Source organism: Vipera ursinii (assembly GCF_947247035.1).
Source record: "Vipera ursinii genome assembly, chromosome: 5".
In the NCBI taxonomy this organism is placed as follows: Eukaryota; Metazoa; Chordata; class Lepidosauria; order Squamata; family Viperidae; genus Vipera; species Vipera ursinii.
The window spans coordinates 62,164,297-62,191,072 of NC_139518.1; the positions used below are offsets into that span (position 1 = coordinate 62,164,297).

The 26,776-nt window shown below is 38.2% G+C and overlaps 1 protein-coding gene across 1 annotated transcript; it reads right to left on the bottom strand.

Moving 5' to 3' along the window:
• Window positions 1-26,761, bottom strand: UROS (uroporphyrinogen III synthase). The gene is made up of 10 exons (XM_083364109.1): window positions 26,747-26,761; window positions 22,013-22,324; window positions 19,986-20,069; window positions 13,348-13,444; window positions 13,145-13,219; window positions 9,664-9,738; window positions 5,930-6,013; window positions 1,156-1,241; window positions 446-544; window positions 1-204 (listed from the first exon to the last, which is right to left on the bottom strand). The coding sequence occupies exons 2-10, from the start codon at window positions 22,073-22,075 to the stop codon at window positions 85-87; spliced, it is 783 nt and encodes a 260-aa protein (XP_083220235.1). The 5' UTR covers window positions 22,076-22,324; window positions 26,747-26,761; the 3' UTR covers window positions 1-84.
• Between the last annotated feature and the right edge of the window lie 15 nt (window positions 26,762-26,776).

Genomic DNA, 26,776 nt, shown 5'->3' on the forward strand with positions numbered 1-26,776 from the left:
TAAATCGTAAAGAAGGTATTTTTAATTTTAGGCATTACTGCAAATTACATAATTTCAATCACAGAGTCTTCAAATGTATTACGGCTAGAGACATTTTCTAAGTTCAGCAGCAAGATCCTGGGGGGTAGGGCGACTGGCTGTACAGCTTACTAAGATTCCTTCAGTTACAAGAGCTTCAGCTGTTGTTGGACCTATTGCGCCAAACTGAAAAGAGAGCCATGTTAAAGGATTTATTTATGTACTTATGCATATAGAACAATATTTAAACTTCAAAAAACAGAAAAGTGATGAAAAAAGTAAGATAAAATACAGCAGAAATATGCCTGCTGTGTTGGTCATCAAGCCTGATTGGAAAAAAACCCGAATAATTTACCTTTATGGCTTTCAGATCTCTTCTGTAGCAGTTATAAAATACTATGTGTCAAAATTCTGGTGTAAAACTCACCTTAATTTGGGAAATGAGATCACCTGACAATTTCAAAATTTGCTTCAGACAATACTTGACACCAGAAGGACTGAAGAAAATAATACCAGCAGGAACACCCTGTCCAAATAAAAATATTGAGAGAGAGAACAGATATTTCTTTACATTTTCAGTTTAAACTTCAGTTTAAAAATATAGGTTGCTTCAGAAGTTAAAAGTCACCTTCATTCCTAATCTAGGCACATGACTGCAATGGAAATAGCACTGCATTTTGTTTAGCAAAACCACTCTAGTATCTGATCAAGAATGGCCACTTTGAGGCTGGGAAGCACATTTGAATGCTGTTATATAATGCATGGGTCCCCAACCCCAGGTCCGTGGACCGGTACCGGGCCACACAAACAAGCAAAGCCAGCAACTGGGCCACACAAACAAGCAAAGCCCCATCCATGGGATGCAGGCAGCACACAAAACCACACACGCTCTGGTCTGTGGAAAAACCTTTCTCCACGGAACCAGTCCCTAGTGCCCAAAAGGTTGGGGCCCTCTGATATAATGGTTACGAGAGCCTGTTAGTTCACAATGCCATAGAAATTCTCCCTCAGTAGCAGGGCAAAATATCTCCCAAGGCATTTGCTTGGTCTAATCTCTGTTCAGTGGTAACTGTACCAGATAAATAAATGGAAAACAGTATCTTCTTGAACTTCAACATGACTCAGAAAACAAAATACCTCTTGTGAGAAGTAATTTGTCAAGGATTCCTGGAGGTCAGGATGCTGACTGGTTTGATAAACAGTGACAGATTCCAATACAATATCTGCAATGTGAACAATGAAACTTATTTGTGATTTAATTGTTTATTGTTTTCAATTAAAATATGAATGGAAATATATTTAAACCAAAATTCATTCTTCTACCTAAAATGCAGATAAAGCGAGCTGATCATAAAGCAAATTCTTATCAATATTTTAGAGGTGTGTTGTCACAGACAGTATACCAATTCTGAAAGATTTAAGATACCATGTGGACATTTAATCTTTTTTGAAAGTTTAATCTTCATGAAAAGTTGTTACCAGAATACTATCAAGAGATATGATCAAAACAGAATAAAAATCCTATGACATATAATACAAATGTGAAGATTTGTAAAGAATCTAAGAATAGCTGGGCAAAGAAATTGCTGAGAGAAGAGAAGAAAGTGCTAACTTTAACCAAATTCAAAATGTATTCTTTCTAAAGATACAAGTCTCATTAATATATCACCCTTGAAAGAACCAAAGAGAATTTCAAATCATGTAATAAAATGTAATTGGCTGGACAGTATCTCTCAGAACAGATAATGAGAGCATTTTAGCAATAATAAAATGGCAATAGTTGGGAAATATTTCTACCTACAGATGTGATAAATCTTTATGTGAAAATACTCAAAAACATAGATTTGGAAGGTCCCTGAATAGATCCACCCTTTTGCAATTCGAAAATTGTCAACTGACAGGAAGCAATAATGTCAACTTTAGCTGGATAAAAATGTGCCTGTAAAGGAAGCAGTCATGCCTAATTCAAAATCAAAACTAACATCTTAAATGAACATGGTATTTAATTAATGATAATTGTTTTTAATCAAGTGGAATTATGCATATGGATGAAGGTTTCTGTTCTTGAAATTCCAGATTATACAGTATCTGAACATAACAAAACATCAGACATAGAAGGATTTCTGTCTTTTGGAAGAAAGAAAAAATCAGCATTTGAAAAGAGCAATAGAATTATTGAAAAAGGGAATAATTTGGTAATTAAACAATATGGGAAAATAAATTACGTATATACGGAATGTTGGTGAGGCATAAAATATATACAATCTATTATACAGGGACTTTCTCTGTATTCTATGCTCTGCACCTCAAGCAACTGTGTATATGGAAGAATCCTAACCATACAGCAGAAGAATATTTCTTAATGTATAATATTGTGAGGATATATCACAGATTTTTCACTGACTGGATTTTTCCAAGACAGGAAGAAATGTGACACAGGTTGATGGATCTGGTGATTTTGTTTTAGAACAACTAGATTTAGAACAACAACTGTGATTAGTTTATTGCCAGCAGATGGTAGTCATCAAGTCTATTTAGGCTTTGCTCTGCTATTTAAAAAAAGGATAAAACCAATTAACTGAGCATTATAAAAGTGAGATGACAGACCAATACTCCTTTCCAGTGTCATACATATTGATATAAATGGCACACTATTAACTTTCTTCCATTTTTGTGTCGTTCTTAAAAGAATGAATAAGCTGGCCATAATTCAATGTTTTATTTGTCAATGCTGTGAAACCAGGCATCTGTGCAAAATTAATTATGTGTAGGAGTGACAGAGAAAACACAAGTGAATGTCATCTCATATTATGACCATAAAAATTCATTTTCAAGATCACTGCCATAATTTTAAAAATAATGAACCAATTGGGATATTCTTTATGCCAAAGGGACTTGGTTAGCAAACATAAAAAGTTGTCCATTTTTGACAGCTAAAATCATCTAAGTCGGAAGCCCCCAACCTTTTGGGCACCAGGGACCGGTTCTGTGGAGAAAGATTTTTCCGCACACTAGAGAGGGCATGGTTTCATGTGCTGCCTGCATCCCATGGATGGGGCTTTGCTTGTCTGTGCGGTTGCTGGCATGCTGTTGCCTGGTGCTAGTCCACAGACCAGGGGTTGGGGACCCCTGTTCTAAGTGTTTGAGTGACAAGTACACTTCAAAAATAATATAGGCACTGTCAGGGCTATTGCTAAGGATTGTTTGTTTACTGGATTTCCCCCCATCTCAGTTAACAAACTCTAAGCACTTACAGTAATTTTTATCTATTTGATCGTATGGGTATCCATCTTTTAGGATGTCGACTTACATCATGCTCCCTTCTCCTCCCACCCACCCCATAACCACCAGCCTATGAGGTTGGATGGATACAAAAAGAGTAACTGGTCCCAAATTACCGAGATAACTTCTGTGGCAGAAAGGGAATTAGAACTCTGATCTCCCATTCCTAGTCTAATGGATTTGGGACTTTTCAGCACAGACTCTTGGCCTTGCCTCCTTCACCCCCTGCCACCCACCTCAGTCCATTTACAGCCAGCTTTCCTCCTCTGCTGGCCTCCCCCAGCCATTCTCCACAGCCAATGGGTCCCTGGCCCTCCAAATTTGCAGAGTAGCTGCAGTACTTTTTAAAAAATCTTGCATTGCACACTGTCCCCCCACACCCCTACGATCACCCATCAGCAATCACATGCTGCCTCCCCAGCACCATTGCTTCTGCCTGCCACCTGATTGGCTGGGGACTATTTGTCCCATGCACCTAAAGGCCCAGGTCAAATGGTGTCTGGGCTGGGCTGAAGGATGAGGGGTGGACGGCCAGGGGCCCATTGGCTGTGGAGAATGGCCAGGGGAGGGCCAGCGGAAGAGGAAAGTTGGCTGTAAATGGGCTAAGGCGGGTGGCAGGGGACGAAGGAGGCATGGCCAAGGGTCCGTGCCTAAACATCCCATTCCATAGTCTAACTCCCAAATGCCTAGTCTCACTGTCTCTCCTATAACACTCAAATCCCTAGTCTCACTGGCTGTCCTGTTACAGATACAGCAATTATAATAATATAAGCTAAGTTAATAACATTATAGTAACACATTAAATTAACGTGATGTCCCGTTGCCTGGAAGCGGTCCGGGTCTGGGAAGAAACAGGCCCGGGTCTGGGAAGAAACAGGCTTCGTCTCAATCCTGCCAAGACTGAGTGGCTGTGCATACCGGCATCTTGGACTAACCAGCCTATTCCATCTTTAAATGGGGGGTAAGGTGTTGCCCCCCATTGATAGGACACGCAACTTGGGTGTCCTCCTGGATTCGCGGCTCAGTTTTGAAGACCATATAGGAGCCGTGACCAGGGGGGCCTTTGCCCAGGTTCGCCTGGTGCGCCAGTTGCGGCCCTATCTGGACTGAGATGCCCTACGCACAGTCACTCATGCGCTCGTGACCTCCCGATTGGACTACTGCAACGCTCTCTACATGGGGCTGCCCTTGAGGACCACCCGGAGGCTTCAGCTGGTGCAGAATGCGGCCGGACGGGTTGTGATCGGGGTTTCCCGATATTCCCACATAACACCTCTGCTCCGCGAGCTGCACTGGCTCCCAGTTGCCCTCCAGGTGAGATTCAAGGTGCTGGTGATGACCTATAAAGCCCTAAATGGCTTGGGTCCGGGATATTTGAGGGAGCACCTGCTGCCGGCATCAAGCTCCCTTCGTCCTGTGCGCTCCCACAGGGTGGGTCTTCTCAGGGTACTGCCGGTAAGAGATTGCCGGCAGACAATACCCAGGGGGAGGGCCTTCTCTGTGGGTGCGCCGGCCCTTTGGAACCAGCTGCCTGTAGAGCTTAGGACTGCCCCTGACCTCCGTTCATTCCGCCGGGACCTGAAGACCTGGCTCTTTGAGCTCTCTGGCCTGGACTGAGGGTATTAATTGAGGTTTTAACTGGTTTTAACTAGGTTTTTTATATTCAAGGTTTAATATAATCATTTTAATTGTTTTAACTTTTGTAATTGTAGTATTGTTTCTTTTAAAAAACCTTGTGAACCGCCCTGAGTCCTACGGGAGAAGGGTGGTATATAAGTCTAATAAACTAAACTAATAAACTAAAACGGCACCAATCACTCAGTGAATTTCCAGCCAACTCTTTGCCAGCTTCCAGAAATCTGTACGAGAGGGGCCATCCTCACCCTGTTATTTCCAAGGAGACATACCTCTGAGAGAATGCCTTGCCCTAAGGCCCACTCCTATGTGCCTTCCAGCAAGTGAAATGCCTTAGAAAATACTGTCTCACTTACACTGGCCAGATGAATAGATTTGGAATAGGTGCAGAGGACAACGTCAATGACCAAAGAATTATTATAAAGATGAAATGAGACAATGAGAAGCTCAGTCTTGAGAAAAGAAGACAGGAGAGAATATGGCAGTATTTTCCAAATACCTACAGGGTGTCGTACAGAAAGAAGTCAAGATTTGTTATTTAGCAGCCTAGAATCTAAAACACCAAATAATAGTCTTATGTTACAGAAAAGCAGTTTCTGGGAAAAAATGTTAAGAAGCCTGAGAGTAAAAATGAGGTAGCAGAACTAATCACAGACGGAGATAGTGAATTCTCTTAACTAGATCTGTGCAAGCAAAGTTTAGAGAGCCATCTGTGGGGAGAAGTTCCATATTTAGTTCTTGCACCATGGAGAATTGCATGTTGTGGCCCAAGAGACTCTTCCAACTCTTCAGGTTGTATATTTATTTTTTATCCCACCTTTATTATTTTTATAAATAACTCAAGGTAGCAAACACAACCTAATACTCCTTCCTACGTTTCCCACAACAATAATACCGTGAGGTGAGTTGGGTTTGCTTAACAGTCATTGCCTTATTTCCTCTGAGCTTCTTAAGGGTAGAAAACTATTGCTCAAAAATATGTTTTATATCAAACCTTTGTCCTTGAGCATTGTTGGAAGCGTTTCCCTTTTTAGAGCGCCACATGGAAAAAGAAGAGGCAACGAATTGGATGGCTCCCCTGTTTAAGAAATAAAAATGGATTTAATTCAGAATGGCATTTGAAGCACAAACAGCACGAAATAATGCTTTGAAATGGCCACACTCTAAAACACTGTAAGAAGTGTAATGTATTTGACTTGTATGCTTACAATTGCTGAAAACATTACAACTAAACACAAGTCCCATAGAGTAGAAGCTATTTAGCATGTAAATTAAAAAATAATAATTCATTGCCGAGTTATAGATGTTTGCCTAAAAAGATCTGGCAAAAAGATTAATTGCTTTGCTATTCTTGTGCTATTCAACAGAGAGCTCGGAGCAGAATGCTTCCAAGCATTTTAATACATTTTCTCCTCCCATTCTGACACTTGGCATTCTTCAGACTTCACATACTGCACACATGTAGAAAGTTAAAGACTTAATTCAGCAGGATAAATTCATCTTCTGCACAAAAGGAAAGGTCAAGACAGTCCACAGGAAGGAGCATCTTGCTTTGAAAAGAGTTCCCAATTCTAATTAGCGTTTCTGTTGTTACTGACTGCAGCCAATATCCTTTTTAACATTAGGAGGGACTGTTAATTGGAGTTATATCTATCATTTTATCATCTTCCAAGATGATATTCCCATAATCACTAGTTCCGCTGGAACAAATACTGTTTGGGAATTAACGAAGAGGGATTTTTTTTAAAAAAACAAAACAAAAACAGTTCTTTGTTTATGCATTTCCATGACAGTTTTTTTCTAACATTTTCTCATTAATTTTATTATTTACTACCTCAAACCATGATTATATCTACAGGCTTAAGAACATTACAAATGGCTAGATTGCACTTCCATAACTGGAGCAGGTATCATCATTAGTTCTTATGTTTTGGATGCTCAGGTATACATGCCAACACTTTGCAGCCAGAATGGCACCACTCATATAAAGACAGCAGACAGCAGTGGATTGGTCCCCCCCCCCCCGAAGCACAAACTTTGTTCCAGTACAAATAAATATTTAGGAGAAAAAATGAAAGTGAAAAATAAAATTAGGCCCATGCTGATTGACTATTTTATAGTAATAGTTGGGACAGAAAATTGGGAAGGAAGAATGAAATGTAAGAGGCTGGGGTATTGAGGATGGCCTGAAAAAAGTCACTTGAGTTGGGTGGCTATAGAAATGGAATGAATGAATGAATAAAGGCAAATATGGGCAAAAGAATGGTGACCTTTGGTGCAGTTTATCTGCTATATAAAAAAAGGAAATTCTTTTTTCCCCCATTTTTCTTGGTCTTCACATAGCCAAAAATGGCATGAGCTAGACTATAAAGAGAGCCACCAGCACACATCTTTAGGGCAAAAAAACTTTGGGAGTCAACCCAAAGGAGGCATAAGCACACACATGAACACTGTAAGGAGAGCAAATGAACATACTTTATTTGTATTACCGGTAGGTTCTATTTATAGGTAGTCCTCATTGTACACCTGTAATGGTAATGGAGGCTGCCCATGATGGTCATATGTTGTGACCGTTGTAAATTCAGTCAGTCATATGACAGATGGAACTGATCAACCTTTTTATTGTGATCATTAAGTGAACACTATGGTGCAAAATAAATAAAATAAAATAAAATAAATGCCGTTGTCATTAAGTAAATCCATTATTCACTATGGTGCAGTTTTGCTGAATATCAAAAGTAACTACTGATTTTCAGCAAAACTGTTATAAAACATAGCCACATGACCTGAAAATGGCCATAAATATGGCTGTGTCGCCAAATGCCTGAAATGTGGTCAGATGACCCCGCAGACTGATACGAAAATGCCAACTGTTAATTTCCAATATAGGCCTGTCCCATCGTGGTGGTATTCTGTATCTCCAGCAAAAGAGTGAAGTTATCATGACTACTTTGCTTGTGGTGCGCTTATAATGTGTTTTTTTGTAAGGGATTTAAAGATAAGCGAAGACCTTTTGATTTTGTTAAAAACTGCCTTTCTATCAGCAACCCTAAAGCATCTCCAAAGCTTCCTAAGAGCAGACAGTGTTTCCAATTTAGAGATGTAGATATTTCTACCAGATTTGTATCCTTTTACTTACAGTGATTTATGTGTGAGGGAAAATGGGAAGAAGGAGAACAGACCTATTTTTTAAAATGGTTGATACACTTATTTAAACATTATAAAATATTTTTGCATTTAAAGATTAATAATTGAAGAAAATCTAATAACCAATAGAAGGACCTTATTAACATCTAATCATCTTCATCAGAATAACATTATGTTTTATTAGGTACCACAGAGATGTCAATAACATGAAGCCAAAAATAAATCTGAGGGAAAACGCAGAGATAAAAGGAAAATATATTAAACACGGCTTCTTAAGGTTTAAGCCAATGTGATTCCTAAGAAGGAAAGTTAATCCTTTTAAATTGGTTTAGAACAAAAGAATAACATTTTGATAGCAGTATACAATTTAAGAAGGACAGATCCTATAGTATTTTCTTTCTGTATAACCACCTACATGTGGCATTACATTGTTAAAAAGAACCTGTAAGATTTATCTAGGGAGAAAGACAAACATTAATGCTACCTACTTAATTAAGGAAACAGCTAACCTTTTTAGCACAGTACATTAGCCAAAGCTAAGACAACATTTCTTAAATAACAGCAACTGCCCTGGGTCCAAACTAATATAATTCTACTTTGGCCTAATACAACTCAGTGAGATAATTTAAGTGTCTTTGGTTTATATGTCCAAACAATTGTAGAACTAAAGTGCTGTATGAATGATGCATTTTAAATTTTCTATTATCAATTACCTTTGTTTTAATTAACATGTAGATCTTGTGTTTTCATAAATGTTTCAGGAGAAATTGAAATAAAATTAAATAAGGAACTGGCATGCCGTACAATGAGGCACCCACCTTTAGCCTTAACTTATATGTGTTTTGTACAGCTGCAGATCCAATGAATGTTTTTTTTAAAAAAAAATCAAAATAATTGGTGACCATAGCTCATGCATTGTGTAAAAGTAGATTCACTAGCTCAGGAAAAAAAATATCTCAGAGTTGTAGAAAGTATTATGGGAAATCAGAACGGATAACAGGGAATAACAAGACAGATTTACTTCTGGTAAATGGATGCTCTGGCACTGGCCAATACCCACTATGATGGGTATTATATAACAGCCATTTTGGGGGATGCCTTATTGACATGCTCTCAAAATGCCATATGTGACATCTGGCCCAAAAAGTTATTTTTGACATAAACAAAACGTAACCAACCCCTCTTCTGCAAAATAGAAGAAAATCATTCTGGGCATCCAACAGCAAATGGCCTACATGACTTCTTTTCTTGCAAATGTTTTGTCAAGAGAAGAACTAGAGACTTTAATTTTGTGAAGAAGCAGGTTTCTCCCTCCAAAGTAACACTACATTATAGCATTTATCCTTTTGTTGTGAAATCCCACAGGATGCTATTTTTGCTATTGCTGTTGATACATATTTGAAGGTGGATCACTATTGCCAATCACTTCTCATAATAATGAGAAGTTTGTGGACTTCTTTCATCGTTACCCAGGAAAGAAAACATTCTGTATTTTATGTAGTCCATAAAATCATAGTTACATATACATATTGAAGAGAATAAAGTCATACACTTGTCATTGAAACTTATGTTTCCACTTACGGTAGCAAATGAATTCTGCTAGTTTTTCAGCATTTCCACAATCTTCTCCTTGTGGTTTGAGACCTATTTCAGTTACTGAGAGAAAGAGAAGGAGACAAGATAAGTAAAGAAAATGAAGGCTTATCTTATAGACATTTGATATTACTGTGTCATTGTTTAAAAGTAGAATTTTGTTTTAAAATTATCATATGCAATCTAAAGACTTGATTAACTGTGGAGACACAAGGAAATTGCAGAGCAACATGGTTAAATCACAGTTGTTCACCCTGCTTCTGGTAATCAGATCACAGCAATTAGGCAATAGATTCCTTTTTTAACATGTACTATGAATAAAAATAAGTTAATATTATACTTTGCTGAAAAACATGATGTCATGGTTCTGATATAGAACGGAATAAATCAGAACTCCGAGGTTTGAATCTTCTTCAGAGAACATATTTATTGGATACAAAATATCGGCACATCAAAAGTGAAACCAAGTCTACAATTCCCCCCCAAGAGTTACACTATTTCAAAGTAAAAGTTCCCATCCCAGTACTATGCAATAACTACGATACGGGCTTTCTAACAAAACACCCAACCCAGACTAACAGAGATACTCCATTCCCCATTCCCTTTCGTGTGGCAACCTAGAACAAGCAAGATGGCTGTAACCAGGTTCGTTGTAGATTTGACACGTATTATTTTTGCAGTAACTTAGCCACTGTATAGAATACAATCATTACAAAAATAACAGGTTTACAGTCTTGAAAGACAACGAAAATATGAGATTATACTGCTACAAAAGAGAATATTTTCAGATGATGCTTAAAGTAAGGTTGAGTCAAAGATTTCATGCACACACATGGCTGTATAGTACCATTTATTTCCAGTGGAATTGAAGGGGGAATATTTTATGGTTTTTAAGGAGTGGATATATTCAAGATTGCTGGGAAAGACTGAGGGCAATTGAAGAAAGGGATGACAGAAAATGAGGTGGCTGGATGGAGTCACTAAAGCAGTAGGCGTGAGCTTAAATGGACTCCAGAAGATGGTAGAGGACAAGAAGGCCTGGAGGAACGTTGTCCATGGGGTCACGATGGGTCGGACATGACTTTGCAGCTAACAACAACATATTCAAGGTACTTTTAAAGCTGAAATTGCATACAGACAATTTTTTTATTTGCCTTGTCTTTAAAAACAGAAGCTGATTTGTCTTTTAGTACAGAATGCCATTGCTGAAACCGAAAAGTGTCTATGAGATTAAACTGCCTAGTGTGAATTTTATTAACAATGTTTATCAAGGACGAACAAACAAAAAAAACACCAATCAAATGTTCCTATAAAATATATAAAAGCAAATGTTCTCAAGCCAGTCAGAAAATTACCATTAACTACCTAACTGTAAATAATCTACTCAAGAATTATTGGTGTACAAAGTGTAGTGAAATATATACATTTGTTGCAATAATTTAACTAGGAAATACTTAACTTTGCTGTCAAAATATCCCTGCTTTATTCATTTATTATATCAATTGTTATGTCTGCCCATAACAAATGAATTCAAAATAATATTTAAATTGCACAAAGGCCCACAAGCCAGCTTCCACATCACGAAAAACACATAAAACTGGCTTATCTGACATCTTGGCCCCATGCCCAGGGTTTTTAATAAAAGCAAGCAGGGCCATATCAGTCTTGGAGGAGGTGTGCTGTTCCAGAAATCAGGCACTGTGACAGAGAAGACATGCTTCCAGGATCTCACCTATTGGCACTGCTTAGTAGATGAGACCTGGAGCTTGCCCAATCTGCCAGATCTGATGGGACAGGCAGAAATAATAGGAGACAGGCAACACTGTCCTTACAACCTTCCCAGCTGGCTTCCAACAAGCAAAGTCAATTGGGAAAGTTAGATTTGCTTAACAATTTGCTTAACAAACAGCGATTCATTTAACGACCACAATAATTTGCTTAACCACTACAGTGATTTGCTTAACAGCCATGGTTAAAAATGGTCATAAAAGCAGGCCCAGTCACATGTTGACTTACTTCATCGAATTACTTAGTACTTCTTTAATTCAGTGAATTAGTTCACCAAATTACAATGGAAGTTCTGTTCCTGATTGCGGCCATTAAAGCTGAGGATTACCTATATGGAAAATAGACTTCCGGACATTATTTTCTTATGGTGATAAAAAATACATGGAAACATCCTCGAAACTACTGATTCCCAGAGATAAATAGGAAAAAAGGAAGACACAGAGAGTCTGTCAGCCTCCAAAAGCCAAAAAAAGATACGTAGAGACTCTTCTAACCAACTTCTTTTATTGTGTTCCTCACCTATAGGCAACAATCTTGCCAAACTAAAGTTTGCACCATAAAACATATACTCTGGAAACAAGGGAGGAGGCTGTCTTAACTCTCTTTCTCCTAAACTGCAATGTCTTTTGCTCTTCTGGAATGCACTCCCTCCATCCTGGGAATCCGAGAACATCGGAGGAATAAATGTCCAAAAACCATTTTCTAATGCTGTAATAATTAGGACGCTGAGCTTGTCGATCAGAAGGTTGGCAGTTTGGCGGGTCGAATCCCGAGTGCCGCGTAACAGAGTGAGCACCTGTTACTCGTCCCAGCTTCTGGCAACCTAGCAGTTCGAAAGCACGCCCTGAGTCCTTCGGGAGAAGGGCGGTATACAAATAAAATAATAAATAAATAAATAAATAAATAAATAAATAAATAAATAAATAAATAAATAAAAAACGCAAGTAGAAAAATAGGGACCACTACGGTGGGAAGGTAACAGCGTTCTGTGCGCCTTTGGCATCTAGTCATGCCGGCCACATGACCATGGAGACGTCCTTGGACAAGCGCTGGCTCTTTGGCTTTGTAACGGAGATGAGCACCGGCCCCTAGAGTCGGAAACAACTAGCAGGCATGTGCGGGGGAACCTTTACCTTACCTTTACCTTTTAGCTTCCATATGTGCAATACTGGGGACCATGAACATACTTCATACATATCAATGTATTTTCTCCTCCAGCACATCCTGACAAATAAGTAAGGCATCAAATGGTCAGACTGCTCATACTTATATGAGGAGTCTGACCACTTTGATGCCTTACTTATTTGTTAGATCCAAGTCCCATCTTTCTTTCAAGAACTCAATGTGACTTCCATTTTATCCCCACAAGAGCACCCTTGCAAAGCATCCTAGATTAAGGGAGAGTGACTGGCCCTAAAATACCCAGTGATATTGCATGGCTAAGGGACTTCCTTCTGGGAATCTCCAGCCCTGGATTGCTGCACTAGAGTTTTAGATAAGGTGACTGAACCCTTGATCTGCCACAGAGGATTAAGAAGCAAAGAGTAAGACAATACACTTGCTAATCTTGTTTTAACATGAACACTTTTTGTCCTGCAGCCAAAATAAGAGTTTAACTGTTAAAAAGCCTGATGTATATTTTTCTTAAACGTTTTTATATGAATCTAAAGAAGTGGCTTACCTAATCCAGCTGTAGCTTTCCCTACCACGTAAACAGGTTTAGTATTCCATTCTTCTCTCAGATAATTCTTCCAAGCTAAAAGGAAACAATGCATCTTTCACATTTCATGCTATGTTAAGCCATAAGCAATAGTGAACAAACCACAATAGGCGGATTCAAACTACTAAAATAAAACCATGCAAAGAACATTATGGTATGCTCACCTTCTTTTTTACAACTATCCACTAGGCCTAATTTAACAGCTTCTACTGCTCTTGGACTGGTAAAAATTAATCCACGGTATTGTTTAGGATGAAAAAGCTATTTGTTGAAGAGAGGAAAAAAATAAGTGAAATATTGACATAACATTCACCATGAAGAAAACTTAGAAAGCAAAGTTTCAGTATTATTTTCATCAAAATGTTAACACAAGTAAAAGCACTAAAACTTGCCATTTTAGAAATAATGGGATCCCATTATACCAAATCTTTGAACGTTTATTGTGACAATCTGAGATTGGCATACAGGAAGATTCTAGGGGAGATAATAGAGTGCTAAATTGATAAGCACTTTGAATATAATGCACAGATCATTAGAAGACAACATAAAAGCTATCAAGCTTAAGACTACTAAGGCATTTTTTTGATTGGATAACTTTCTTTGTAGGTTACATGTCACTGTGATTAAAAATAAATAAAGTGTGGGGGTTTTTTTTAGAAATGTTCCCATCAACATTTTGTTGCCAAATTTTGGGGACATACGTATTTTTTCAAGCCAAGTCAACTATAGTAGGCAGTTGAACCTTTCTTCATGACTGGTGAACAGGCAGCATCCCCCACCACTTGAAGAGAGAATGTAAATGTATGGATGCTGTTTCTCTCTTCTTTTACATTTTGTTGCTTTTGTCTGAGACAGCTTCTTACTGTGCTTACTAGGAGGGCTCAACCCATGCCTAAAAATGTGAAAAGGTTTAATCTGAAATAGCAATACAACTCATATTTAAAAATCCAGTTTATTTATAATTGAAAATGCATATTAATATGGCTGTATAACCTCATATCAGCATACGTTTACAACCCTATTAGCATGCAGTTAATATTGTTGTTGTTGTTGTTGTTGTTAGCTGCGAAGTCGTGTCCGACCCATCGCGACCCTATGGACAACATTCCTCCAGGCCTTCCTGTCTTCTACCATCTTCTGGAGTCCATTTAAGCTCACACCTACTGCTTCAGTGACTCCATCCAGCCACCTCATTCTCTGTCGTCCCCTTCTTCTATTGCCCTCAATCTTTCCCAGCATTAGGCTCTTCTCCAGTGAGTCCTTCCTTCTCATTAGGTGGCCAAAGTATTTGAGTTTTAGCTTCAGGATCTGGCCTTCTAAAGAGCAGTCAGGATTGATCTCTTCTACGACTGACCGGTTTGATCGTCTTGCAGTCCAAGGGACTCGCAGGAGTCTTCTCCAGCACCATAGTTCAAAGGCCTCAATTCTTTGGCGCTCAGCCTTTCTTATGGTCCAACTTTCACTGCCATACATTGCAACTGGGAAGACCATAGCCTTGACTATACGTACTTTTGTTGACAGGGTGATGTCTCTGCTTTTTAGTGTGCTGTCTAGATTTGCCATGGCTTTCCTCCCCAGGAGCAAGCGTCTTTTAATTTCTTGGCTACAGTCCCCATCTGCAGTGATCTTGGAGCCCAGGAAAATAAAATCTGTCACTACCTCCATTTCTTCCCCATCTATTTGCCAAGAATTGAGAGGGCCAGATGCCATGATCTTGGTTTTCTTAATGTTAAGTTTCAACCCAGGTTTTGCACTCTCCTTCTTCACCCGCAACAAGAGGCTCTTTAGTTCTTCTTCACTTTCTGCCATTAGAGTGGTATCATCTGCGTATCTTAGGTTGTTGATATTTCTTCCGGCAATCTTAATTCCAACTTTTGATTCATCTAGCCCTGCCTTTCTCATGATGTGCTCTGCATATAAGTTAAATAGGCAGGGCGACAGTATACAGCCTTGCCGGACTCCTTTCCCAATTTTGAACCAATCAGTGGTTCCGTGTCCAGTTCTCACTGTTGCTTCTTGACCCGCATATAGGTTTCTCAAGAGACAAATAAGATGGTCTGGTACTCCCATCTCTTTAAGAACTTGCCACAGTTTGTTATGATCCACACAATCAAAGGCTTTAGCATAGTCAATGAAGCAGAAGTAGATGTTTTTCTGGAACTCCCTAGCTTTCTCCATGATCCAGCGTATGTTGGCAATTTGATCTCTAGTTCCTCTGCCTCTTCGAAATCCTGCCTGTACTTCTGGTAGTTCTCGATCCACATACTGCTGAAGTCTAGCTTGTAGGATTTTAAGCATGACTTTACTAGCATGAGAAATGAGTGCAATGGTGCGATAGTTTGAACATTCTTTGGCACTGCCTTTCTTTGGAATTGGAATGTAAACTGATCTTTTCCAATCCTGTGGCCACTGTTGAGTTTTCCAAATTTGCTGGCAAATTGAGTGTAGCACTTTTACTGCACTGTCTTTTAAGATTTTGAATAGCTCAGCTGGAATACTGTCACCTCCACTAGCTTTGTTGTTGCTCAGCTTTTCTAAGGCCCACTTCACCTCACATTCTAGGATGTCTGGCTCGAGGTCAGTGACCACCTCATTGTGATTATCTGGGACATTAAGCTCATTCTTGTATAGTTCTTCTGTGTAATTTTGCCACCTCTTCTTAATCTCTTCTGCCTCTGTTAGGTCCCTGCCATTTTGGTCCTTTATCATGCCCATTTTTGCATGAAACATTCCCTTCATCTCTCCAATTTTCTTGAAAAGATCTCTGGTCCTCCCTATTCTATTGTTTTCTTCTATTTCTTTGCATTGTTCATTTAAGAAGGCATTCTTATCTCTTCTAGCTATTCTCTGGAATTCTGCATTCAATTGGGCATATCTGTTTTTCTCCCTTGCCTTTCGCTTCCCTCCTTTCCTCAGCTATTTGCAAAGCTTCCTCAGACAGCCATTTTGCTTTCTTGCATTTCTTTTTCTTTGGGATGGTTTTGGTTGCTACCTGTTGTACAATATCGCGAACCTCTGTCCATAGTTCTTCAGGCACTCTGTCTATCAGATCTAATTCCTTAAATCTATTTGTCACCTCTACTGTATATTCAACAGGGATATGATTTAATTCATACCTGAGTGGCCAAGTGCTTTTCCCTACTTTCTTCAGTTTAAGCCTAAACTTTGCAAGGAGAAGCTCATGGTCTGAGCCACAGTCAGCTCCTGGTCTTGTTTTTACCGACTGTATAGAGCTTCTCCATCTTTGGCTGCAGAGCATATAGTCAATCTGATTTCTGTGTTGACCGTCTGGTGATGTCCATGTGTAGAGCCGTCTCTTGGGTTGTTGGAAAAGAGTGTTTGCTATGACCATCTTATTCTCTTGACAAAATTCTATCAGCCTGTGCCCTGCTTCATTTTGTACTCCAAGGCCAAACTTGCCTGTTATTCCAGTTATCTTTTGGCTTCCTACTTTAGCATTCCAATCCCCCATGATGATAAGGACATCATTTTTTGGTGTTACTTCTATAAGGTGCTGTAGGGCTTCATAGAACCGGTCAATTTCATCCTCTTCAGCACCGGTGGTTGGGGCATAGACTTGGACTACTGTGATATTGAATGGTTTGCCTTGGATTCGAATTGAGATCATTCTGTCATTTTGAGGATTGTATCCCAGTATTGATTTTCCTACTCTTTTATTGACTATGAAGGCTACTCCATTTCTTCTGAGGGATTCTTGCCCGCAGTAGTATACCTGATGGTCATCTGAATTAAATTCACCCATTCCTGTCCATTTTAGTTCGCTGATACCTAAGATGTCGATGTTCAGTCTTGTCATCTCTTGTTTGACCACGTCCAGCTTTCCTTGATTCATGGATCTTACATTCCAGGTTCCTATGGAGAAAAAATCTTTACAGCATCGGACTTTCCTTTCACCACCAGACATATCCACAGCTGAGCGTCCTTTCGGCTTTGGCCCAGTCGCTTCATTCTTTCTGGCGCTACTAGTACTAGCCCTCTGCTCTTCCCCAGTAGCATATTGGACGCCTTCCGACCTGAGGGGCTCATCTTCCAGCGTCATATCGTTTTGCCTTTTGGTACTGTCCATAGGGTTTTCATGGCAAAGATACTGGAGTGGGTTGCCATTTCCTTCTCCAGTGGATCACGTTAATATATATCTATCTATCTGTCTGTCTCTTGAGTATTTTTTTAAGCACTCTGTCGACCCAAACATGGGGAGAAGAAATCTTTTGCATGTATCAGCCCAAACTAGGGCCATCCACAGGCAGCAGTCGCTACTGCGACAATCATTTTTATATTAAATTTGGACTGCTAACAAAGAATTAAAGGGAGACTGGTATAGCTATTTCAAGCTGCTTTGCTCTCATCATATTTGGGTTGACAGGCACCCATAAAAAAAAATACTCACGACATATCTCCTCCCCTGGTCTCTTCCCTCCCTGATACAGCTGACAAAGTGAGAAAGAGCCCGTGGCCTAGAGGTCAACACAGCTGCCTAACGTGCAAGCAGCCCAGATTCGAATCTCAGAAGGGTATGGCTGGCTGATGAGAGCAAAGCAGCTTGAAATAGCTATACCAGTCTCCCTTTAATTCTTTGTTAGCAATCCATATTTACACACACACACACACACACACACAAGATGCTATTCTTTTAAGACACCTTTCAACCATCTGCTTTGTGTACTATTCATAAAATTCAAGTGCCATTACAATAAAAAGAAACAGCATAATTTCTAGTTCAAGAGATCCATTCTGGTAATCAAGTTAAGTTAGCCCTAATTTTGGCATAATTAGACTTATTGTTGGGTTATCTACTCATTGGTATTTTTTGCATCTGAGAACTTTGATATTACATGACAAACTATGGCAAAGAAAATGAAAAGAAAATAAGTTGCTTCATAACCACCCCTAAAAGCATTTGAAAGTAAAACAATCTTTAGGCACTATAGTCAAGAAAGATACATGTATTTTTATGTTTTATTTAAATGGTGGTTGATAATTGCTAATTCACTTAGTAATCAGTTTTAGCTACACACTTAAGTTTATATCTAATTATAAAATAAAGGCCTTTTGGTCCTCAAATAACTACCCTTATCAAAATGATAACCCAGAAGTAAACTTACTCACTGAAAGTCTAATTCTTCTTATAAGCCATTAAGCCAATGATAATACTATCAAAGTGCTCACTCATCTTTTATGAACAATAAAGTTTTTCCCTTCCACTGATTCCGGATAAAAAAGTCTTTAGGAAACAAATATTGGGGAAAAAAAGGTCAGCTAGGTCTATTTCACTTTTTTGGTAAGCAAACATATCTCGGCTAGATACTACTGAATTAGCAGTGTCACAGGCAACATTTCCTATATGCACTGGTTCTTAATAAAAAGGAAAAAAGTATGTATGGTTGAAATAGTTAAAAGGTTTTAAACAAAGATTTCAGAGTTCTTTGGTCTTGAACATTGACTTGTTCCAGTAATAGTAAAAAAAACAGGGTAAATTTTGAAGATTTAATTGCTATATTAATATATATTTATTGTTATTATATGTCTCCAGACTCATAAAGCAGAAAAATCTAGGCAGACTTCTTCCCTCTGTGTTTTGCTTATGAGTTCTCATTTAGAACTAGCTGTGAAACACTTTTTAAAAGTTGGTTGGCCTTAAAATCATTTAGATTGCTTGTATTAAATTTGTATTTAGAATTCTGTCCTCACTTCAAAAATGCTAAAAATGGTGTTCATTGTTGTACCGCAATTTGAAATATCCCAACAATAAACTATTTTAATCTAGTTTCATTCTCTTCTTCCCCACCCGTCACTTTTGATGGTCTGGATGGTAAGCCTGGCTTCAGAGATTTAGAATGTGACTTCATACTAATACAAGTTGGAAGCAAGTCTATTTATAAGCAGAGAAACTTCCAAATTAACATAAAAATGACGTGATACTAAGATTTACGAAATGAAATTCAATCAAAGGCTATTAAGCTTTTAAAATTGTTTTCAATCTGATTGCTGTTTTTTAATACCGGTAAATGTGAGCTGTCCAGAGATGTAGACGAGTGGGCAGACATATAGACTGAATGAATAAATAAATTTAAAATTAAGACATTCTTAGGTTTGTAATTTCTTCTGACCACCAGAATTAGAAATGGTCACAGTACTTCAACTCCATGATAGTAATTACCCCTTTCTCAGAATATTAGAATATTAAACTTAATTGCAGGGCACCAATAAAAAGGGAATCATTCTTCATGCAAAGAGTAGAATTTGCTGCCATGAAAGATGCTAGTCACTAAATGATTTTAAAACACGACTGACTATACACATTACTGGACGATGGGCCTATTAATGCAGCCATCAACATGTACAATTATATTACTGCTACTACCATTTGAAGATCAATTCTTCTAAAGCAACTGTAAAAAATGTTTTGTGAGTTTTCTGAATATATGTGATACAATACCACTTGCTCAGAATACTGAATTAAGATAACTAGGTTTTGGCCGGGATTAGCAAGGTTATTCTTATATTCTTAAAATCCATTATAGTTTTCTCTTAATTCTTGATTATCACAATACTAGAATGGAAGAGTTTGTTGCTACCAAACTGTTAGGAATCAGAAATTTTTGTTTATCTATTACAATTCACACAAGCACACTCATACAAGATTTACTATAAGTGTCCTGTCCTCAATAGGGTTTATAACATCAACATTTGAACTGTTAACCAAATTAACAAAATGAAAGGAAACATACATTCATAGTTTTAATAGCATGGGATATTACTTCAAATAAAATTCAAAACTTACTTTTTCAGAGAAAGTTTGAAGAGAAATAAATTCAAATGCTAAAACTGGAATTAAGGTTGCTTTGAGTCCGTGTGAACCAAGTTCCTTTAAAAGAGAAGTACAGATTTTTATGGAAAAAAGGAATGCCAACTGAATTATTACCCATTACTCATTGAAACACCTAAAATTATGGATTTGCGAATAGAATAGAATAGAATAGAATAGAATAGAATAGAATAGAATAGAATAGAATAGAATAGAATAGAATAGAATTCTTTATTGGCCAAGTGTGATTGGACAAACAAGGGATTTGTCTCTGTGCATAAGCTCTCAGAGTACATATAAACAGTGGGTAATAAGTTATAGGTCATAATCATAGTTACGCTCATTAATCATAAGTTACAAACTACAATTGATAAATCATAAAAACCAATAGGAGAAGATAATAGAAAAGATGAGAAGATGATAAAAGATTAGAATATAAACACTGCAGTATTGTTTTTAATTTCTATTTTTAGAGTAACCAGGAACCTGGCACAAAATTAAATGACCTATGTTTTTAGAACTGGTTGAGCAACCATCTTCTTTATTTTTGAAGCAGTTTGATACTAATATATTTTCATGAACAAATGTCTCAGCACAAGTACCTATCTGACTCTGACTTCAAATGTAACACGTGGCCTAATCCTGGAAGTGTATTTCATCCCAAATCTCTGCTCTTGTAACCTCCTGCTTCTGGAAAAGTGGTGGAGCGCTCTAAAGCTTATGTCATTTTGCTGATCTGGATAAAAGAACTGTCCAAGTATAGATTTGGGGAAATTTTATGTGAGCAGAAAACATAGGCATTTACATTTTATAAGTACTTCTAGTAATTCTTAAAAGTATTGTAACAAGGCAATCCAAAAATTATATAAGAATCAATAAACAGCACTGAAAGTAGAGACACATACTGTATCTAGCCATGAAAATTATTTCACAAATAACATCATGCCAGGGGGAAAATGTATAGTTTGTAAAATAGCTGAAGGCATATTTCATCTATTATTTTTTCAACAATATAATATGTAAGACTTAGGCAACAGCTTTTCTCTAAACTGTTTTCACTGTGATGTGGCAAAATGGCTGAATTCATAGTAAGACTCCTGCACATGATTATACATGCTAAATAGATTATTTCATTAAAATGAATTTTAATGCAGTTAGTCTATAATTCAGGGGTGTCCAAACTTGGCCCTTTTAGGACTTGTGGACTTCAACTCCCAGAATTCCTCAGTCAGCATGCCTGGTTGAGGAATTCTGGGAGTTGAAGTCCACAAGTCCTAAAAGGGCCAAGTTTGAACACCCCTGGTCTATATGATGTAAAATGTGGAAGATTGCTCTAAAAATAAAACCTGCATTTCTTTTACGTGGTAACAAGAGTATTACAAGAAAGTCAGACATTAAAAACATCAATCACCACTTCTACCATTCATTCTAATTTAAATAAAGGAGATTTCTATGATGAAAGCTAGCTTTACTAAACAGTCATTATCTATTCCTTGTTAACATGTGTCTTACTTCATAAAATGCTGATAAATTATTGTGAGGCCATATGTAGAAGGCAATTTTTTGACACTTTGGCTGTAACCAAAAAAGACTTCTTTAAAATATAAAATATAATCTGTATATTATTCACCTACATCAATTTGATAAAATGCCATGTATTTCATTTTCAGGAAATAATTCTTATAAAGTTGAAAAGAGAGGCTACAATATAATACATTTTTACAATAAAAATGAGTTACACATTAAATTACTTCTGACAGTAGCCCTTAATTCACAGCTATCACAGACAATAAAATATTATTTCAAAAAAAAAAAATCAAAAAGAGGCACAAAAAACTAACATATTGTCTCAGATGGTCAAAGCTGGGGTTTTTTTTGTTTAATAATTCAATTCTTAGTGAAATGTCATCTGTTAAGTACATCCATTACACTAAAATGAAGAATTTAATTTTGAATGAGCTGGAATGCAATTCAAATACAATTTTTCTTCTTAGGTTACTCACCTTTATGTAAGAATCTGGTCCACCATCACTTTCCTTTGGATCTTTCAATAACAACACTTTCATTGCTTACTTGTGTAACACTATGTAATAGGGAAGCACAAAATGGAAATAAATCTAAATCAGGAGTCTTTTTTGTAGAAGAGTTGTACCGGTTAATGTTTACAAGAAACAGGATAACTAACAACAGTTCTGAAACGGTGTTGATCACACGATGAGTAGGCACTTAATGTGCACCCTCTGCAATTGCGTATCAACCCTGATAAGGCTAACAAAATGCACATTGTCTTTAAATGATACGATAAGTCTTCACATCTGGAAAGGAAAAGGCAAAAAGAATTTATTTTACAAATATGCACCATGCTAACTATATACTATGAATCTTGCATTTAACTTTGTAACATATAATTTTGGAATTCCAAAGTGTTAGAAGAGCCATAACCACTGTTATAATACATAATTGCCAATGCTCTTACAGTATTTGCATGTGGACATCTAAACAAGCCCATCCCAGATGTTGTTGTTGTCCTGCACAAAAGAGATAAGCTATGCCTGCCAAGAGGTTTCAGATATACTCCAAGTCAAATGTGAACATACAGCTCTTTTTCAGAGCAATATTACAGTATCTGGCAGATAACCTAAGGTCCAGCAGGAGAGAGATCCATTTTGTTTAATGCGTTAGGGACCAAACCTAGGGGATGTTCTCTTTTCTCAACATGAAACAGTCTCAAATCCACCAGAGGTTCCCATGAGGCCTAGGCGTATTTATACAGTGTACTTCTCATCTGCCTTTCAAATGTGCGGTTAATTTACAGAATAAAATGAGCCAGTTAAGCAAGTTACATTTAGATTGAAATAAAAGAAGTGGTATTTTCTAAAAGTGTGGCCGGATGCCTTTGCTGTTGTCAGACAGCTACCAATCTCATTGGCACTGTTTCTGTACAGCAGAACCTTGGAGCCTCTCTCCTAAATATTTAGGCCAACTAACCCTAGAGAAGGCCAAATTGTTAGTGAGAGAGAGAATCAAGGGCACTGATCCTCAAAATGTCATCACCAGTGATCGCCCCCATCAAATTCTCTCATCAACTGTTAAGATAGCCACAAGCCCTCTACTGCAAGGTATCTATGCAATTTGACGTTAAGCAAATGTAGATGAGCTTTTTCAGAGCCCACTTTGAGTCTCTCCCATCAGCGCTACTGGCAAAGAATTCACGGGACTCCTTATTTGCAGAGACTTTGCCCTTGTGGCTCCAGGGAGACAGAAACTCTTCCGCTTATCATGTCTCTTTTATGATGCCCAAGATGTGCTCTGATCTAATCATTTCCAAACATGAGGACCACTTGATTTTTAAGGAATCACATATCAGGTGGCCAAATATATTCATCAAGTTATACAACTCCACAAAATTTTTAATTATATTGTTTTGTTTTCTCTTTCCCAATAACGAATTCTTGTGTCAAACCATTTCTCTGTTTTTACTCTAAAGGCTGATAAAAACTATAATAAAGATATAGATTTGATCCAAAAAAAATGTGTTAATGTTTGCATTAGTCATCAGGTTGATTTGCTTGTTAGTGTGATGTTTTATTTGGGATGAAAAATGTGTGTTTATCTTCCCTAAACTAATGTATACTTTGCTGGGGCTTTTCTATCTATTTGGAGGGATATTTGATTTGTGCCTGGTTCTGTATACTTCTTTGAATCCTGCCAATGCATTTTGTGAAATAGCTACAGATAGTCCTCAACTTACAGCCATTCATTTAGTGACAATTTGAAGTTGCAACACTGAAAAAAATGACTTATGACTGGTTTCCACGCTAAAGATTGCTGTAGCATTCCCAAGATCACATGATCAAAATTTGGATGTTTGGCAACTGGCATGTATTTATGATGGTTGCAGTATCCCGAGTCATGTGATCACTTTTTATGACCTCCTGACAAGCAAAGTCAATGGGGAAGCAAGATTCACTTAACATGTCACTAAGTTAACAACTGCAGTGATTCAATTAACAAGTGTGGCAAGGAAAAGTCATAAAATGAGGCAAATTTCACTTAACTGTCTTGCTTAGGAAATTTTGGGCTCAATTGTGGCGGTAAGTCGAGGACAATCTCAATTTTGCTATTTTGTCATATTTGGGGTCTTACAATATTACAAGTTCTTCATTACTGTGTTTCGTTTCTTAAACTTGCTTCCTTGGAACAGAATGGAATAGAAATAGAATTCTTTATTGACCAGGTGTGATTGGACACACAAGGAGGTTGTCTGCAGTGCATAAGCTCACAGTGTACATACAAACAGTAAGTAATATGCCATAGATTATAAATCATAAGTTACAATCATTAATTATAATTACAAACAACAATTGATAAATCATAAGAAACCAATAGGGAAAGATAGTAGGAAAGATGAGAAGATGAGAAATGATGAGGAATAAGACAGTGCTGTGGGAATTAAGTGTTCAGCAGAGTGATGGCACAGGGGGAAAAAACCATCTTTGTGTCTAGTTGTTTTGGCATGCAATGCCCTGCAGTGGTGTCCTGAGTAGAAAAGATGAAATAGATTATGTCCAGAATGTGATGGGTTTGTAGATATTTATTAGATATGATATTATTAGAGCAGAACACCGGCTTGGAATCAAAAGAATGAGTTGTGGGTCCAAGGACCATCTTCCCCCCCCCCTCCTTCATATTTTTAAAGTCTTTCTTGTCAAGCTATACTTTTCCTGGGAGCCACATTGCAAGTGGTACCCTTTATGGCAGCCATACTTAAAAATACCAATAATTTTTAGAGTAGCATACCTTCTTTTTCTTAAGCTTTCAGACCAGAAAGATGTACAGCAGACATGTCAAACACAAGGCCCGGGGGCCGGATGCGGCCCGCGAAGTGGTTTCATGTGGCCCGCGAAGCCATCCTGGAAACAGTGAGGGAACGGCTCCCACTGCCTTGGCCCTGGCCCAGAGACCCTCCTCCTGCCAGAGACCCTCAGATCTGTCCCACTCCTGTCCAGGCCCCCATAAGCACCCTTGATGCGAATGATGTAGAGCTGGCCACGCCCACCCAGTAGGCCATACGCACTCTAGCCACACCCACCCAGTAGGCCACGCCCACCCAGGCCTCCTGAGGGCAACCGCAATGCTGATGCGGCCCTCAGTGAAATTGAGTTTGACACCCCTGATGTACAGTAACAGTACATCACACCATAACATCATAATAATAATAATAATAATAATAATAATAATAATAATAATAATAATAATAATAATAATTTTATTTATATACCGCCCTTCTCCCGAAGGACTCAAGGTGGTGAACAGGGCAAATGTATAAAAAATACAAAAATACAAAAGTTAAAAGGAATTACACATAATGCCCAAGGTAAAAACAGTAAATACAAATATTAAGAAAAATAAAAACCCAACCCATCCCCCATCAGGCCAACAGTATCATCAGGGTACCAGGTTTTATATAACTTATACCACCTCACCCTCCTCTTGGTGGGACATTTTTCCAATTATATCCTGAAGTGGTATTTTTATTCCTATTGACCACCAAGAAGCAAACCCCCCCTCTAATGGAGAATACATCTATTATATTATGTACTGTATTGTAGAGGAGAGTATTATCTATGGTCTGGTTGGAATGAGGTGCAAATGAATTGGATGGATAGGATCTGGATAGGATCAGAATAGATAGTAACAGGCCAAAAGCTTCCTTATAAAATCTGGGAGTGAATGGGGTGAGGATAGAATTATCTAAAGCACTTGTCTTGCCTAATATGGGAGAAATACCAGGCCAAATTAAAATAATATTAAATTACAAGAGTCAGATTACCTTGTCCCCCATTTGCCATAAGAAAAATATCGGGTTGTGTTTTAAGGATGATTTTGGAACATAACTCCAGCATATTATTGTCCTGACATTTTCCTGACTTTAGGGAAATACTATTGATAATAAGAAAATAACGAACAGGATACAAAGGCATTTTATTCCTCACATTCCCTCACAGAAAAATAAAAGACTAAAAATCTTTCCCCGCCTCTACTGAATGCAGTATTTCTCTCCCGCTCTCTCTCTCTCTTTTTTTTGGGGGGGGGGGCACTTCAACTGCAGCACATTCTTAGCTTGTGTTGCTAACCCGAGATTTCCATGCCTTGAAAAAAAAAAGCGTTTGTTACTTCATACGTGTAGAATCCTACCCAGCATTCTAATCCTTTAGGGCAGGGGTCGGCAACCTCGGCTCTTTTATGACTCGTGGACTTCAACTCCCAGAATTCCTGAGCCAGCATAGCTGGCTCAGGAATTCTGGGAGTTGAAGTCCACGAGTCATAAAAGAGCCGAGGTTGCCGACCCCTGCTTTAGGGCAACATTCAAGTCCTACGCATAATAAATAATAAAGCAGAAAAAGCCACAGCTCGCAGTCACAGGAGGTTGGCTATTACAAAAGCAAACCGTACAGTAGAAGTTGAGGTTGCGGGGAGGATGGGGGTGGGGGGGGGAGTAATTAGGTACATTTAAACACGGATTAAACAGGCATATACAGCCAGGCTTGCTGCATTTGAAAGGCAAAGACGCGGACAGCCGCTTTGCAGGCAAGCAGGCATTAATGGGGTTACGCACCCCTTTGCAACCCCCGAGCGGCCATCCGCGTTTTTGTAACTGGGATCCGAAGGCTCCCTAAACCAAGGAAGAAACCAAACCGACGAAGTTCCGTTCCCGGAACGCGCGCTCTACCTACCCATTTAAGCCTGCCAAGCCAGCGAAAAAC

Bases quoted from the DNA above. Each gene is read 5' to 3' on its own strand.
- UROS (XM_083364109.1), bottom strand. From the start codon at position 22,075: ATGAAAGTGTTGTTATTGAAAGATCCAAAGGAAAGTGATGGTGGACCA. The intron at 13,220-13,347 runs GTGAGCATACCA...GTTTCCTTTTAG, and splicing joins GGATAGTTGTAAAAAAGAAG to CTTGGAAGAATTATCTGAGA. The intron at 1,242-5,929 runs GTTTGATATAAA...TTCACATTGCAG, and splicing joins AACAATGCTCAAGGACAAAG to ATATTGTATTGGAATCTGTC.